Here is a 17523-nt window from a genome sequence, read left to right as displayed (position 1 = left end):
GCGCGGCTGAGGCCGAGGCGGGCAGGAGGGAGGGAAGGAGGGGGAAGATGGCGGCGCCGGGGCGAGGGCTGCTGGCGGCGGGGCTGTTCCGCGGGCGGGTCGCCATTGTCACCGGCGGCGGCACCGGCATCGGCAAGGCCATCGCCGCCGACCTGTTGGCGCTAGGTGGGCGCGGGGCGGGCTCCGCAGAAAGCCCCGGTGGAGCAGCGGGGCCAGGCGGGTGGTGGGAGGGCGGATGGAGTTGGAGGGGCCGTCAGGAAGTGCCCGCGGGCTCTGCTGCCTTTCGGGGCCCGACGGCGCTCGGGGACGGTGCCAGGAGCCCGTGGGTGGGACACTGGGGCAGGGTCAGCAAGAGGTACGAGGTGAGATTGGTGTAGGGCTGTGCCTTTTGGCCCGCAAAACACTCGCTGTTTTAAACACAGAGGTCAGCGAGGTTATGTTAAGCCAGGACCTTTTCTCTCAGACTCTCCCTTCAGTGAGTTCTCTGGAGGATTTACGAGGTTGTTGAACCTTGATTCTTACAGAGCAGTATCCTTAAACTGCTGCCCGCACGGGAACATCTTAGAGACGTGGTGTTTCTCCTAGTGTCTGCGGTTTCAGGAACGTCCTGAAACTGACGAACGTCTTCGTGATGCACGGCGTAGCTTTTCTTTCCACTCTGAATTCAGAGAAATGGTGAAACCTGGAGTGAAAGGCAGTCTCCTGACTGTCTGATATGAGACCATGAGGGGTTGGAATGACTCCTACATCCACTTTGCAACACCTTTCCTGCAGATTTCAACTCTGCTAGGGATCATCGGCATTAGCCTGGGTTCGGGTAGTTTATTGTCATGATTAGATTTAGCGCCTTCAGAATACCAGCGCTAGTGTTACACCTCTCGGTGTCACCTCCCGTGGTTTGCGTTGCTGGAATGTGCACCACTGCACTGCATAGTAAAGAGCTTTCTTTGTTAAGGCTGTGCTGGGAGACATCTCTGCCTCTCCTGGCCTCTCTGCTGCAGCTTTCCACTTGCTTTGTAGAGCTGAATGGAGGATTAGTTCTGTTACCTTTGTATTACTGGGGGACTGAGTATTTTTTTTTTCTTTACTTTAAAGAAGTACGTTTTAAGGATCATCACGCTGTTGGTTGGTGATGTTACCCAGTTATCTTAAAATTGTGCTTAAATTGATCTTTGCTGTTTTTCTCAAGCAAAATACAATAACAAAAGTGTGTCCGTAACAGCCTAAATAGAACACAATAGAAAACGAATCTACACAAAGCACATGAGAAAAAAATGAGAAAGAGCTATACAGGGCTTTAGTCTGACTGAGTAACCTTCCTTACCTGTAGACTTGCTGGTTACTCCTGATAAGGTGATGATGATCAGGAGATATTTCCATGTATACCCTGCACTTCAGGTAAGGGGGACTGGTTCTTACAGGCATGAGAGCAGTGACACATAATGCAAGTCATGATATACATTGTTTATATTACCAGTCTCCTTTGAGGCCTTTTGGACAAATTTAAACCTTTTATCTGGAAACTTGTGCCCTTTTCCCTGACCCTATCAGGAAATGATCTGGTCATTCTTTGTGAAGAAAATTAAGTGATGCTGTCAGCTTGCACAGTGTGTACCAAATGTTCTTCAGTGATTAGAATCTCTCCCTCCCCCACTTAGTGCATCTAGCTAAAATATAGTCTCTTACTGGACCTTATTCTATATCAATGTGTGTATTAATAAGCACTTAAGTTGGTAAATACAACTGGGCTACTGTGATTCAGTATTTTGTGTTAATTGGTAATTGTGTGTGGCATTTTATGAACTTTCCTTTAGTTAGGTGGTTGTGCAAGTGAATGGAGTTCTTAATTTAAAAAAAAAAAAACAGGAGACCTCAGAAACTACTGACTTTGTATGTGTTGTTTTAAGATGACCACTAATTAAAGGTGAAGCTCCTATTCCTAAGGATATGTAGTTATAAAGCTTCCCCCTGGTAGAATCAAACTCCTGTATTTTAAGTATTTTTTTTAATATATAGTTTCACAAGACTGCCTGAGTCAAATGAACAGCTTGCTGCTCTTTCCTCCCCCTAGTTATTCTGAGTTGATTCTAGTGTTTGCTTGATCACATGAGAGGCCAAATTCCACTCTGCAACAGAGGGGAAAAAAAAAAAACCCACACCTGGCAAGATGTTAACTTTTTCCCTTTTTTTTTTTTTTTTTTTTTTTGGCTGGTTGAGGATGTTTTGTATTAAAGCAGATGAGCAGCAGACCTGATATTAAGAAGAGATTACTTCTGCTGAAAAGCTAAGATGATGAAAGGAGCAAACTGGCAGCAAGACCTTGCCTGCTTGGCTAGTAATTTGCTTATCCATTTGCTTATCATTACATGAAATTGCCTGCTGGATTTGCACTAGGAATTAATTTCGTGTCCTTTGGTTTAGTCTGTGTAGTAGCAATTGCTGAAGCCTTAAAGCTGTCCTGAGTCCACTGGTGTGACAGAAGAAATTAGACTGGTTGTGGTGTGAGTGCTGGACTTAAATTTGGCACCTGCATTGTTTTTTCTCTGTAGAATGAACCCTTCTGCCTTCCAAATGCTGAAAAAAGGAGTACTTGAACTCCTGCCTTATTTTTTTTCTCTCCTTTCTGCAGCTAGGATTCTGCAGTGCCACAGGGAGGGCTCTGTTCCCGCTGTCTGTAGACTGCAGATAGGGATTAATCTTGTGAGGCTATTATCCTTTCCTTCAGTCTCTGTAGAGTTAAAAAATAGACCATTACATTTACTCACTGCTAGTCAAAATCCCAGCCAGTTGTACAAGAAGATTATTTTTGTAGTTCAAGAGTAAGCATTTTTGTAATCAAGACCTGCTGAAACATCTTTAAATCACTTAATTGATAAATGAGGCAGCTGTGAGCAGAAGCAGCAGAAGTGATGTCTGAAAGCTGCTTTGCTGACTCTGCAACTCACAGGTTATCTTCCCTTCTGCAAGAAGGAGAGGAAATCTTGTGGACATTTTTTTTAATTGCTCTTTTCCTGGCACAGAGGGATCTTGTTGCTAAGAAGCATCTGACATCAGTATTTCTCTCTCTTGCAAGAATTCCAACACTGTATTTTCTAGTCAGTGACTAATAAATGCACATCCTACAAGATATCTCCATGATGTTACTAAAAAATAGCAATATTGTGTTAGCTGAATGATGTTTCATTTTGTCTCCACACACAGGTTGCAATGTTGTCATTGCCTCTCGTAAATTTGATCGATTAAAAGCTGCAGCAGAAGAGCTCAACAACAGATTGGCCTCCGTGAGTCCTGCCCAAGTGACCCCCATGGAGTGCAATATCCGCAAAGAAGAAGAGGTGAAGATTACTGACTCTGTTCTGGAGCTTAATGTATCGAAAGCATATTGTGTATATAAATTCTCAGATCTCTAAAGATTTCTGGACTTCTCAAAAGTAGCTTAGATCAGGGGAAAGGTGGAGCAGAGATCAGTTAAATTGATCTGGATAGGTGTGCTTCTCAAGGGAAGATCTTTGTTAGCCACCTAAGCAAAAAAGCATTTGTAAATATTGGCAAATATTTTTCTGACCACGCTTACGTATTTCAGATATTTCTGGGAGACACAGGCCTCAGAACTGGCATGTTCCACAGTGAGGCAGAGCCCACTGAGCATGATTCTTTGTCACATTGCTGTGACAGAAGTGAGGGGGTGTAAACTTGTGAAGATTGGAGACCTCAGAATAGTTCCTTCAAACAGGAAGGCATAGCATGGAATCTGAATGCTTGTGGCTTGACACAAGTGCCCTGCATTGTCAGTTTGGCTTGTAGTAAAACAAAAAACCCCACAGATATATAATATTTTAGCCATGTCAGAAATTTTGGTTACAGTTTGAGGTCTGCCTCATTGCAAACTCTGCTACTATTCAAGTTGATTTTTAATTTTTTTCTTCATATTACAAAAAATGGAACATCAAGAGCAAAAGTACATAATCCAGGTTCTTCAGAAGTCTGCATGCACCTCCTATTTTTTTTTTATCTCTGTAATTAAATATTTAAAAGTCCAACTTCAGGTTGGATTTTTAAGTTTTTGAAAACAGCTAGAAAATCTTCCAGTAACCACTGATTACTGCATTTTTTTAAACCTCTCAAAGTCTCTCTTAACCTAAATATTAATGACCTTCAGTAGCTATAAGGATTCTGGAAATATCCTAAGATATAGCCATAAAACAAATAAAAATTAAAATTCTTCCCTTGTGGAACAGTTCATGCCATAAAATATTTATAGTGATCTACTCAGACTTTCTCTCCTGAAGGAGAGGAACCCTGGGGCTGTGCAGTATGTCACTTCACCTACCAGTGAATTTTAGGGTGTGTATTTACTGGCATCAGCAGTGCAACATAATAGGTTATGGCGGATGTCAGAGGGCAACTTGCATGATTAAAGCTACAGGAAAGAAAAGAGGTAAGGAGGAAAAAAGGTATAAGCTTTTTTCAGGTCTGTTTCTTGCAGAAAGTACTCTGGCATGCTTAATAACCTTCTACAGGTGAATCATTTCTATATCAGTCTGAAATTGATTAGTGAGAACTACAGCGTTTTGTGAGATGGTTTGGGGCTTGCTTGGATGGTGAAATGAGGTAATCTCCACTAATCTGGGGTTCCTTCTTTGTTTCCTTCTTAAGTGTGGCTAAATACCTATTTGACAAAACAGGGTTAAGTGGCTTTGAAAATTTTTGAAGGTGTTTTTCAAGCCTCCTTTATGATGCTGTGTAAAGAGTTCTGTGTATGGGTAGCCATACTGATACTCGAAGAAACGTCTGTCTTTGCTATTACTTTGCAGTTTTATCATAAAATTGTCCTGTTTCCAATTTAAACTCTCCCCATTTACAGACGCACCAGAACTTTCCTAGAACTTTTCATATGATATTTGTGAAGCTTCTATTGGATGTCTCCTATCAGTGGAAGTTCTCTTCAACCATTGTCCTTTCATGTCTGTTTCTATTGAAGACAGGCTTCAGAGGAGCAAATTAAACTCTTGTCTTGAACTTTTCAGTCATTGATTTAGTCTTACAGTTTCACTCACTTCAGTTCTGCAACTGCTCTTATTTATTTCTGTTGAAGTCCTGTTTAGGAAAAAAATACTATGAAAATGTCATAAGCCTTTTGCTGACAATCTGAATAAGGAATGCAGTTGCATGTTAACATAAGAACTTGTGTACCTGGTAAATATTTCTCCATTCCAGATGCCCATCTCCAAGACCAGATATTTTATTGGTTAGAGACATCCTTTGATTTTTGTTCTTTAACCTGAGCCTCTCTGGCTCTGTTCTCTTCTGTTAATGCTGAGATTCTCAAAGATTGCTATATCCTGACCACGTGTTACTTAATTTCTAAATTTACTGTTGGACCAGAAATTTGTGTTTTCAGGTCTCAAATTTGTAGTGAGGAGAGTGCTTCCTTTCATTTAGGTACTTTGATTTGTAAGTTGAAATTAGATAAATTAACAATTGTTAACTTACACTGCTAAAAACTCAGTCACAACTGAGGTGTATGGCAGGTTTTCCACATCCCACTGCTTACTATTCCTTATTTATTATGTCTCCTAGAGCAGCAATTGTGAAAAGTACTTTTTTCCTAATTTGCACTTGCTTGCCTTGTGGAAACTAGAGGAAAAGTACCTTTGGGCTTTTACTTTGATTCAAAGAGTGTTGTACATCTACTTTCCAAACCTACTCCATTCTTAACTTAAAATTTAGTGCCTGGGACTTGGAGTCATGGGAACAGGAATCAGTAAAAGATATCGCTAAGGATTTTTCTAGCCTAGGAGGCAAATATTGAGTAGAGGTAACACAGTAATATAACTCACTTCAGTATTTTCACAAATACAGGAGGAGCTTCCTGTTATAGTAGAGGAGGGGATGGGAGGCCATGTCAACTTTTGGTTTCCCTCACAAAAGAAGTGAGACTAGTTACAACTGTGTTGGCTCTGTGTGCTCCTCATTAACAACATTACAACTCATTGTTTGCTTTCAGCTTAGTGAAGAGTATTTACCTCAGAAATCACGGGGACACACTGTTGGGCAGAGAGGAACAGCCTCTGCAAGAATTCTGTGTGAATCACTTCATCCTTCTTAGCTCTTATACCAGGTACCAGAGAACATGTGCAGGAGAAAAACATTATAAATGTTTCAACAAGAAAAAAAAAAACCAACCTTGGAGTTCAGGCTCCCTTAGATGTCAGAAGTGATCTATCACAAGCTTCAAAGCCCAGGAAGTTTCCTGAAGAACTACATAATTCATGTATCATTCTCTTTGACATCTCACTGAAGTCTTTTTAAGAGTAAATCTTTTTTTCAAAGGAAGCCACCCTGATCACCTGTAGGATCAGCCATTTCTTCTTATTACAGAATGCCATTGTTTAAATCCTTCCTTCTTGATCAGTTCTTCTGCATTTCTCTAAAGGCTGCTATAAATTTTTTCCTAGTTTGCATTTTATAAACTGGAGGGAGGGAGTTTGAATAGGGAAAATTTAAGGAAGATGAAGGTGCTTTCAAATTGCCAGAAGATTATTTTTTGCCTCCTATTGCAAATCTTAAAGTAACTGGCCTGCTTTGAAGATGACACGGTTCATGCCTCTAGTTTGGATCTGTGAAATTCAAGCATTAGAAGGTTCATCCCTCATCATGTAGTCCAGGATGTTTGTTAGAGCTCTTTCTGGCCTAGGAAGAGGAAAAGAAGGTGCAGTGAATTAATTACTGTGGAAGCTTGATGGCAAGTATCATGGGAATATCTTAATGAATTCACATTTTTAAGTCTCTAAATCTTCATCCTCAGAAACCCTTTTGCTTTCTAGCAAAGCTTACTTTTTGTTTAATGTGCAAGAAATAATCCTGCTTGATGGAGGATTTTGATCCACTGCATAACCTGTCAGGCTTCTTTTTGTCATGAGTTTGCTGCTGCTTTGACTAGTTTTCCATTGAGTGTTCTGTAAAGGATAAAAAAACCTGGTTTATTTTTTTAAATGGCAGAGTAGAGGGCTCTGGGATAAGAGGACCTGAGGTTTCTCTATTCTGTCATCAGAATATATTTCTATATTCTGTCATGGAGCCTTATCCTGGAGCAGTGATTGTGCACCTGTTCCCTTTTCCTGTGCTTTGGAGTGTATATAATGATAAATGTTGCTTCTTAGTGATTATGAAACTGAAGTGATTTTCATTGTTTGCATATTTCCTGGCACTGCCCTCATAATTTGTTGAGAGCAGATCAGTTTGCTCTTGCTGAGATGCCAACCAGACAGTTCTGTGTGCATGTGTATCTTTATTTATCTCTTTTTGTGTCTTGAATTTTGAGCTACAGCAAAATCTGTTGACAGGGACAAGACATGAGGAATGAATGCCTGAATTAAGGGGAGGAAGGGAGGGAGAGAGACTGAGAGAGACAGAGACCAAGCAGATGATAGTCACAAGCCATGGATGCAGCAGTGTCCTGTCAGTCTCCTGGGGGTGCCACCTTCACACTGGCCAAGTTTCAAGTACCCATGGGGTGGTCACAGGTGCCATCCTCATAACTTGGGGTGATGTGCATGAGCAGTTGCTTCCTTTCCCACAGTTTGCCACAGTGGGCACTTTTGTCCAGATGCATTAACCAAGATGTTCTGACCTGATCTTACCTCTGCTAGGCCTGGAATTAGTGCTTTCCTGTTGCAAATTCCTCCCTTCTGTGCTTCTCTCAAGTTCCTGCTTTGGTGGCTTATCATCTTATGGTGAGTTCCTTCTGTGGCCTTGACAGTGTTTTGAGACAGGCAGCCGTGCTCTTTAAATCCTTACACTTGTAAAGCCTTTTTGCTATACTCTGTGGACAAACATTTCTTTAACTGGCTCCTAGATAAGTAGAAGCTTACACGTCTAGGTAAGTGGAAGATAAATCTTTGTACTTCTGGTAGGCCATGGCTGTTCTTGAAATCAACAATTCAGAACTCTGTTCACGATGTCTCCTTTCCATACTTGAACTCCAGCAGCAGAACCTGCTGCTGGACCAGACCCCTGGGTAAAATCTGTCAGCTGGGCATCAACAAGACTACTTCAGACAGACTCAGTGCAGTGCTACTTAGCACATACCTTGTGTCTGAGCTCACTAGCAGCTTTGCTTTCCAATAAACTTTGTAGCTTAGCATGGGCTCAGTTGGCTTATAAATACTTAATGCCTGTCTCTGTGAAGCCTGTCGTGAAAGACTGTGGCTTGGTGGGGAGTTGTGGATAAGAGATTCCTGTTGTTGTACTTTTAAATAACACAGCAGTAACACAGTAAAAATACCTGTTACCACTGTGCCAGAATGCCTATTAGTTCTAGCCACCAAATCACAAATCTCTACAACTCTGTAGTGGCTTGTTTACCTGTGTGTTTTGCTGACTCGGGGTGACCTGTGAATGCATGTGGACATTTGTCCCTTTTCCCTGAGTCAGTGACTGCTGTCATCTCAGTTCTCTGTAAGTATGTAACTAATACATCTAAGTTGCAGTCACACACAAAAGTTCCTTATTGCAGTGTTCCAATCTTCTGGTTATGTCTGAAGTGCCTGATTTTGTTCTTTTCTGTCTTTTTCAGAAGAATGTCTTAAACTGGTAGCTCTACCTCATGCAGCTTTGCTTTTTTCCAAAGAGAGTCTTTAATAGCTTTTCTAAGAAGTTCTTTCTAAGTGGATATTTTATTTATAGCAATACAAAAGAATCTTCTTTTGTAGTCACTGTGATTTAAATGTGTTCTACCAGACCCTCCTTCTCCCTGGGCTGCTGGCTGCAGTCACGGTGTTTATTGTAACTGGGAGAAGCACTGCAGTGATACTTTTCTACAGCACAGAAGACTTTGTGAAGATTGCTACAGTTGGAGCCATCTAAACTGGCACTAGAGAGCCCTCTGGCCTTTCCTGGCTTTCAGAAAGCAGAACTGATACGGTTTTGTTGTTGTTGGGTTTTTAATTTTTTTTTCCTGAGAATATGGTGCAACACGTAGGAACAACAACAGTTCCTTAAGTGCAGCATATGAACCATTTTGAATTGATATGCTATAACATATAACATACATTTTGTCCAACTGTTGAAAAGTTGCTTTAATGTCTCTTCTCAGTGGATTTTTCTTGTTAATTTGTTTTCAGTCTTTTCTTTTTATCATTCTTAGTACTTTTCCTTCTCTCTCTCTCTCTCATTTCTCCACAGTCTGAGTTTTTGGGGATTTTTTTTTTCTGTTTTTCTCTGACCACAGATGCCAGGTTATGCTTGAGTAGGAATAACTGATGCATGGTATCCAGTTATGATTGATGATATAAGCAGGAAACAATAATTTTGTCCCATTACCTGTTTCTTGAGATAAATATTAAATTATTAAGTTGTTGCTATGGCATTCTTATTACTATCTTGCAATAATATTTTTGCTAAAGAAAACAACTTGTATTTCCAGCATTTTTTAGACTTCATGTTTTGTAGGATAATTAACCTTCTTGCTCTGTGTAAGAAGACTGGCTATTGCCAACTCATGTGTCAGAGCTGTAGTGAATATACTAAACTTCTAGATAAGGATTATAAAACTCCACAAGATGAGTTATGTTTTCTGTTTAAAATGGTCAGGTATATGGTCAGATGAAAATAACAGTAGCTGCCTTATATGGAACTCTTTGCAGATCTCATGTGAGCACACCCACTCTTCTGAAAAACATCAGGAGATTCTTAGTAGGTCATGTGTAGTGGGCTTTTGTGTCTGTTTGATTTCACAAGTCTTTGCCAGCTTAAATCCCCTTCTTCTTTGGGTGCTGGTATTTTATGGAGCACATGCGTTATACCAGCAAAATCTCCTAAGTAAGCATGGATACAGCCCAGTCCTTCTTGGCTGGCTAATCCTGTCTTACCAATCTTACAGCCTCTCTGAAGGCTAGACCTCCTCTTTTTCTGTGAAAAGGGCATGAGGGAGAATATACTGTCTGAGAACAAAACTGGGTGTAGACCTTGATCAGCATACCACCCTAACAAATACTGTTTCAGGTAGAGGCTTTGGTGAAGTCTACACTGAGTCTGCATGGGAAGATTGACTTCCTGGTGAATAATGGAGGGGGCCAGTTTGCAAGTCCTTCTGAAGCCATCCGTGCAAAAGGCTGGAATGCTGTGATAGACACCAATCTGACAGGGACCTTCTATTGTTGCAAAGCAGGTAAGGTCTGAACATTAAGCTTTTTATGTTTACTTGTTTTTTGGTTTTTTACAGAAATACCAGAAGATAAGAAATGTCAAGTTTCCCTAGTTGCTTCTTTTCATGCACTTACATGACAGTGGATATTTGTTTTCCTGAATCTTATCCAAGGCTTTGCATTAAATGGTATATTATATTTGTTCATAAATACAAACATTCATTTAGGCAAGCATGATCTCCTGGTTAAGGCCAGGTTTGGGAAGTTAGTTGACTTGGATACTCATTTAAAGGACTATAGGAAAACCACTCAAATTTCGTGGCCTGTATTCACTGTGTATAACATAGGAAAACACTTTCTTCAAGGATATAAATTTAGGCTTAAATTTAAGTATGGTATGTCATTCTCAGATAGCATTTGGAATGTGGAAATTAAAGTAATTTACATGGAAACATGAAATTGATTTCCATCAAGTGCTTCTTTGCAATCCTTCAGCCTTACCTGGACTGTGCCTGTTGCCTCATGGCCTCACCTCTGGATTGGCAAGGCTGTGGTACAAAGAGCAGATTGTTTTTCTAAACCAGTATGACAAATGTGTAGTGTGCTTGCAGTTAGGACTCCAAGATTGGTTTCCAGTTGGCAAGTTCATTTGTATGTATTTCTTCTGATATTTATAGGTTATCTTCCTCCTTCATACAGTGTACAATGCCTGGATGCAGGAACATGGAGGAGCCATTGTCAACATTACTGCTGCCGTGAGAAATGGCTTTCCTGGAATGTCGTAATATATCTTTTCTTTTTATACTTTCCTATATTTTTCCCCCAGAAGTACTAACTGTTCCTAAACACTTCAGAAAGGTGTGTACTGGGCAGCAGTAGAGTATAGAAATACAGTAGTTAGGTCAAGAGAGAGGAAGAGTATCACTTGGCTGTATGTGTAGGGATCTCTTATTAATCCAGTAGATGGCATCTCTGGTCTCTCTCCACTTGTTTGTAAGAGGCTATGAAGCAAGACTTGACAGTGAGGCTTTAATTGGAAATGGCTCCCTTTGCTGTTAGTTTTTTGTTTGGTTAGTTTTTAACTTGGAAATTGAGTTTCTGTTGAAGAAATATAAAAATATATTTTGAGCAAGTGTTGCATTATCTCTCTTTGCCCTCATTCAGGGTTGAATGCTTTCAAAGCCAACATTTTTAAGGAACAGCAGCATATTTTCTCACTAGCTTGTTCTTCACAGTACAGAATAAATATAGAGATCCACACGGTGGTGCTGAAGCTACAGTTATTTGAGCATTTCTACTGTGGTGTCTGGTTCAGCTGTCATGGCAAATAGGCTGAAGATGTTTCAATTTATGTTGAACTAAGAGGAAAAACAAATTCATTCTGAATAATGGTGAAAAAATTTTCCTAAGGAGCCATTGTATATAGATGGATAGACAAAACTACTTCCAAATTAAATTGATTGGAACTTCTTGCAGAAGTGTACTGTTGAAAAAGATATGCCTTTACTAGTCCAGACACCACTCATGCCTAAAGTCACCTGATAGAAGTCTTTTATAGATATTAATTTTGAACATAGAAGTTGTCATGTTTCCTCAGAGTGTGCCTGGAGCTTATCTATTTCTGGCCTAAACATATGAATAAGTAATCTTGGGTTTTTCTTTTCTTATTCTTTCCCTTTGTTTGAGAAGCTATTGTATCTGTCTCCTCCTAGTCTCTTTTGCTAGGCTAAAGCAGCTAAATTTATTCATTTTCTCTGACTCCAACTGTCTACAATTTGTTACTGCAGTAATTTTGTTTGCATTTGTTCAAGCTTGTAATCATTTCAGACTGGTTACCTACAGCAGCGAGGCGTAGCAGTTCACTCTGACTCTCATGACTCTATCTCCATCCACCTACAGTAATTTTTGAATAGTGATTTACTTTAATCATGATTGTCAGAAGATTTAAACAATCTTCCAGACCACTCACTGTTCTTCCAAGTGTTGCTTTACCTGTGCAAGCTACAGGTAGTTTTACGCAGTTTGAACTTCAGTTGTTTCTCTTTTTATAAGCCTCCTCCTGCAGTGGAGTGTAGCTTACCCCATGTTGCATTGGGAAAGGGATTTTAAGTATTTCTAGCAATGACAGGAAATCACAGCATGGCTTGTTTAAACAGTGAGGCTATGGTCAAACTTGGAAACTAGAGAGTCTCTCTCTTCCAGATGCTTGGTCCAGCCACAGAAAACAACTCTGAATACCCTAATGAGGCTGCAGTAGAATCAACACTGGACACTCCTAGCTAAGGAGAACAGATGCTTCCTTTGCTTTATTTTCTCCATAGGCACTCAGGAGCTGCAAGAGCTGCAGTGGATAACCTAACCAAGACTTTAGCTTTAGAATGGGCTCACAGTGGAGTGAGAATCAACAGCGTTGCTCCTGTAAGTAATGGCAAATGGTCTGATTAAAATTAGCTATTACACATGTTCATAGTTAGAGCTTTTGGACCAAAACAGATTTTTAAATTTATTACCAGTAACTGTTGGTGGATTATTTATATATTTGTTTATTTATAATTCCCTTACTGTGTTCTTTGGACCATTTGACAGTGTTTTGTACTTTTGGATGATGAGTCAGAGGATGTGGGATAAAATTGCTTCTGCTTTCTCCCTTGACTTGGCACGCTTGGTTTTTTAGTTTTTTTATAGCTAAATGAAATAATACTGGTAGGAGTTGGTGACCTGTCTTACAAAGCCTTGACATAAAATTATTGAATGCTCTGTGTTTCAGTAATGAATACATTACTTCTGAGTTCAGGAAAACTTTTCTGTTTGAGGTTCAGGTATGCTGATGGTTTCCACCTATGTTTACAAACTTATTTTGAAAATCTCTGAGTGTCTCACATAATGCCTTTTACTTTGTCTCCTACATGTTAAGTTTAGCTTTAGGCATATAAAGAGACTGTAGTTGGAGTGTACCTTCTCTCAGAAAAATCATATGTAAAAATGTGTGTTTTGATTTTTTTTGTAACAAATCGATGCAGGCGGGAAACCACTATACAGATCAACTAAAATATGCCTGCCACATTTCTGAGGAAGTAGACAGCAGGTAGAGTTGTTTTAAATAACTGTATAGAAAGAGCAGCTATGTTTTGTAGTGCTGCAGATAGAGAAGTTACATAGAAGCTCTAGCCATGACATTTGAGAATGTGTGATCTGTTGTAATTCTCTGTTACCCACAATTTATTTTGCACATTTACTCCCTTGAAACATAAACTTTGTCCAGCTACTTCTACAGTCAGAATTTAGCTTATCTCACAGCAAGTGTCATAGGTGAAGTGTCATGTTTGTTTAAGTGATCCCTAGGAAGATCTTGCTACTGTTTTTGTAGAATGTCTGTGTATTCTTTTTGCCTCTTGTCCTAAAACATCTGGCTTGCTTTGTTTGACAGAGCATAGAATGCTTAATGGCAAATGTGTGTTAATCATTCAGGTAAAGGCTTTTATGTAACCTTTGTGAGACCCAATTCATCTGGAGACATGTTAAATGTTAAGATGTACTGACTTGTATTTCCTGTTTATCTGCTTTTTCTGATTTATCAAGTCTTGGGGAAGTAAGTAATTAAGACAGCATTATTATGTGAATATACTTTTCAGGCATGCTAATTACCTAATGAATCATGCTGATTAGATGTCATAGCACATGTCAGAAGACATTTTTGACAAGCAAACACTTCAGGGCTTTGGCTCTTTTAGAAGTATTTGCTAGCTTTGTTACTATGCTGCTAACAAAAGTCCACGTTCTGTCACCTTTGTGGACCCATCAGGTCTGTGGTAACAATATAAAATTGTTACTGCTTTATGGGAGGAGAGTAACCTGTAGGGAATGGATACATAGACAGGGAAGTGTGCATTCTGAAGAGTTTCACACACATTATACAGGTATCTTCAACATCTTAGCCTATGCTTCATGGGTGAATTCAAATGTTGCTATTTTACTTTAACTTGACTCCCAAAAGTTCTGTCCTAACTGGTGAATGTAACTGTGTTCACATTGCTATCTTCCTTCTTAAAACTTCCTTCTCACCAGTCACTCTGGTGACTGTGTGGTCACCAGAGCAAGCACAGTCATCTTTTTCTGCTTCTGGAGCAGCTCAGTAGGGAGAGTCAGAATTCTGACTGAAATCTGTCTGCTTCTGTAATTCACAGTAAATCAGTCTAGTGCTCCTGCTGATGACAAGAAACTTTTGAAAACTTGTTCTTGTGGCTTTGTAGTTTCCTGCTGTAATTTAACATGAAATGCTTGTAATTTCAAAGCATCGTCTGAGTTTTTTTATACTCCACTTTTTTGTTATTGAAGTGACAGCAGAGAATTGGAATAATCAGAATTATTGTGCTTGAACAGAGATGTGGCTAGCAGCCAAATTACCTTCTTGTATAAATTATACTATGCCATTACATTCAAAAACTTGTATTCAAGTGCTCTTTATAGTTCAGTCCCACAGAAAATCAGTAATGACAAGTTCAAATTTTAGAATGATCAGTTTAAATGTATGCAAAGAGAACTTAATTTTAACTGTGCTGTTTTAAATAGGGACTGGTATTTTCGGAAACTGCTGTTGCAAACTATGGAGAACAAGGTGTAATGATGTGGTTAAAGAGCATACCAAAGGTTCCTGCCAAGAGGTCAGCTGTTCCTGAGGAGGTAATGTATTTCAGAATGCTTCTGGTACACCTACTTCTCTGTCTCTATTTTGAAGCCACTTTATTATATGGAGAACAAAAAATATTTAATTTTGCACTGTGATGGAATTTTTAAAAAGAAGAAAGCTTGTACCAATGTGTGGTTGTGCCAAGTGAGAGACTTAACCAGTAGTCACTGTTATCAGAAAATTTAATTCAGCTGCCTCTTACAGCCGAAGTGTTTGATAGTAGACATTATTTCTTGAAAAAGTTTACTTCAGCAGGAAAGACTTAATTAATATTAAGGGGGGGAAAAAAGTGTATCTTAAAAGCGCTTAGCTCTATACCACCACGAATGTGCATCCTTGATAAACTGATCAACATTTTTTTGTTGTTTTTTTGGTATCTGATGCTGTTCTGTGATAGCTTACTGGTTTTCCTCTGTTAAATGCTTGGTGTTTGTGGCTGGAAGGATGGCTTTAAGGCTGTCACAGTTTTTTTTACTAAGTAGAAAATGTTACTAGCTCTTGCTTGTAAAAGTTTTCACAAGCTTCTTTGAAATGAACAATTACCAGCAGTTTAAAAAAGATTAAAATTTGAGATTTTGAAATTAAGATTTTTAAATGTCATTCTTTTGCTAGATCTCCCCTGCAGTATGTTTCCTGCTGTCTCCAGCTGCATCATTCATAACTGGGATAACCATGGTCGTGGATGGTGGCCAGAGTTTGTATGGCCATGGCCTAGAAATACCTGGTAAGAAATGGGCTCTAAAATAATGCCCTTCAAGTGACTGAAGTTGTGAAGTGGGAGGACATAAAAGTAAAATTTATAGTTTCTCAATCAACTAAGTAAATTGTTCTATTTGTTTTTCTCAGATCATGACAGATGGCCCTCCCCACCAGAAGGAAAAAATTCTGAAATGCTGAAAAAGCTTGTTTCTGGCAAGTTCAAACCAAAGCTATGAAAGAAATTTTTACCCTTGCTGATAATCTCACTTTGTGATTTGACCTTATTCTCAGTAATAATTTATTTTGCTCATATGTAACTTCATTAAGTGCCTTGATTTTTGTTGGTTTTAAATATAAACTTTTGAAAGGCTTTACATTGTATATCTCTTCTCTGAAAACACCCTGAAAGCATTCAGTCATTTGGGAAGGGAAAAGATACAAAAGACAAAGTATCCATTTGCACAGGCATAAAGTAATGAAGAATCCCAGCCAGAAGTGAATAAAAAGAATACTTATTTTGCGGTGAAGCTAGCCAAGGGGGAATGTTTAGGAATCCTTCTGTCCTTGATGAATTTGCAGAGAAGGTAATTTAAATCTTTTACTGTTACTTGCATCAGTAACCCTTGGGTCAGTGTTAGCTCTACACTGTTTCTGTTCAGCCAAATACTGAGTGTTCAACAATGTTTTTGAAGACCAAGCAGAGTAAGTATTTATCTGAAAATAAATAAAAATAAGATGGAATACTGTTATTAATATTTCAAACAAATATGGCATATCATATTTTGAATGTTTTGAATTATTTGCAGATATAATGACATAATGGAATTAAGCTGGCTGCAACTTAAATTTGATGACAGAATAAGCAGATAATAAATACAGTGATGGAGAGCAGTATAGATTCAACAATTTAACATGCAAAATCCATGGTGTATATTGCAGTGCTCTCTGCAGTATGCTACACGAGTAAAGGAGAAATTTGGAATTCTTCATTTGCCAGCTATAACACCTTTTGTACTTGTTGTCTTACAATGTTAACAGAATTTTTTTTTCATTACTGTCTTCAGGTGTGGTTTTTGTGAACAATGCAGAGATGCCATTTAAAATCAGAAATCTTGTAATACATCACTTAAAGGGGTTATATTTATAAATTTTTTATTTGCTTTAAGGCAAATGTTCCCATGTCTGCTCACTTTAGTGCAAATATTAAAAAAAAGTAATGACTGTGTTTGTTTGTTTGCTGTAAAAAATGAAATTTCTGGAATCAAGTTGCTGCTTTAGAAGGGAACTTTTAATACTTCATTTTGGGCTGAATGTAAGAGTCTGATGTTGTTTGTTCTCTGCAAAGTTTGACTTTTGTGTCTTTCAGTAAAATACTTGTTCTTATATAGGTGTATGTAGATTGTTTTTTTATGAAAATGAAATGAATGCCAGTGTTGGGGGGAGGAGGAGTTTGAGCCATCATGTGTGTTCTTTCTGCTTTATCCTCTTAGTAACTGGACAGTCATTTATGTGATTGTGAGAAATTGGTACAGAGATAAAGCCAACTTTTTTCAAACTTCTTGTGCAAGGTATATTTTGTTTATTGCAAATATTAGTTCAGGGTACTCAGCAAGAGGATTCCTGGAAGCAAAATGCACCTGTTAGATAACTAACTCCAGAAGTCTAGCCCATTGCTTTCAAGTGAAATTTTTTAGTTTATTAACACATTGTTTCAACATCCTTAACATCATTCTGGAAAAGAAGGTTAAACGTGAACAAGCTTGAAACTTGTGGAACTTACTGTCTCTTCATGTTTGACTGTGAGTTTCTGTGGTACATGTGCACTGTAGCTTTAAAGTTAAATGGAAGTGAATTGATTACTTTTATTATATCCCAGAAATGTTCACCGAAATATTTGAGTACAAACTTGGAAATCATCAATTTTTAATCTTGCAAATTTCCTCTTTAACTATGCTATAGTGTGAATATTCATAAAGAGGGGAAGTTTAT

The 17523-nt window shown here is 38.8% G+C and overlaps 1 protein-coding gene across 1 annotated transcript; it reads left to right on the top strand.

The window, feature by feature from the left end:
- Positions 1-11: 11 nt before the first annotated feature.
- PECR (peroxisomal trans-2-enoyl-CoA reductase) lies at positions 12-16917 on the top strand. The gene is made up of 8 exons (XM_059852801.1): positions 12-165; positions 3202-3335; positions 10006-10171; positions 10848-10929; positions 12470-12566; positions 14718-14828; positions 15448-15559; positions 15682-16917. The coding sequence occupies exons 1-8, from the start codon at positions 48-50 to the stop codon at positions 15768-15770; spliced, it is 909 nt and encodes a 302-aa protein (XP_059708784.1). The 5' UTR covers positions 12-47; the 3' UTR covers positions 15771-16917.
- Positions 16918-17523: the final 606 nt, after the last annotated feature.

The sequence above is a fragment of the Haemorhous mexicanus genome, chromosome 8 (genome assembly GCF_027477595.1).
Source record: "Haemorhous mexicanus isolate bHaeMex1 chromosome 8, bHaeMex1.pri, whole genome shotgun sequence".
NCBI lineage: Eukaryota > Metazoa > Chordata > Aves > Passeriformes > Fringillidae > Haemorhous > Haemorhous mexicanus.
The sequence above is the reverse complement of the archived record's forward strand: the minus strand, read 5'-3'. Positions and strand labels throughout refer to the sequence as shown.

Bases quoted from the DNA above. Each gene is read 5' to 3' on its own strand.
- PECR (XM_059852801.1), top strand. From the start codon at position 48: ATGGCGGCGCCGGGGCGAGGGCTGCTGGCGGCGGGGCTGTTCCGCGGG. The intron at 3,336-10,005 runs GTGAAGATTACT...ATACTGTTTCAG, and splicing joins ATATCCGCAAAGAAGAAGAG to GTAGAGGCTTTGGTGAAGTC. The intron at 14,829-15,447 runs GTAATGTATTTC...TTCTTTTGCTAG, and splicing joins GGTCAGCTGTTCCTGAGGAG to ATCTCCCCTGCAGTATGTTT.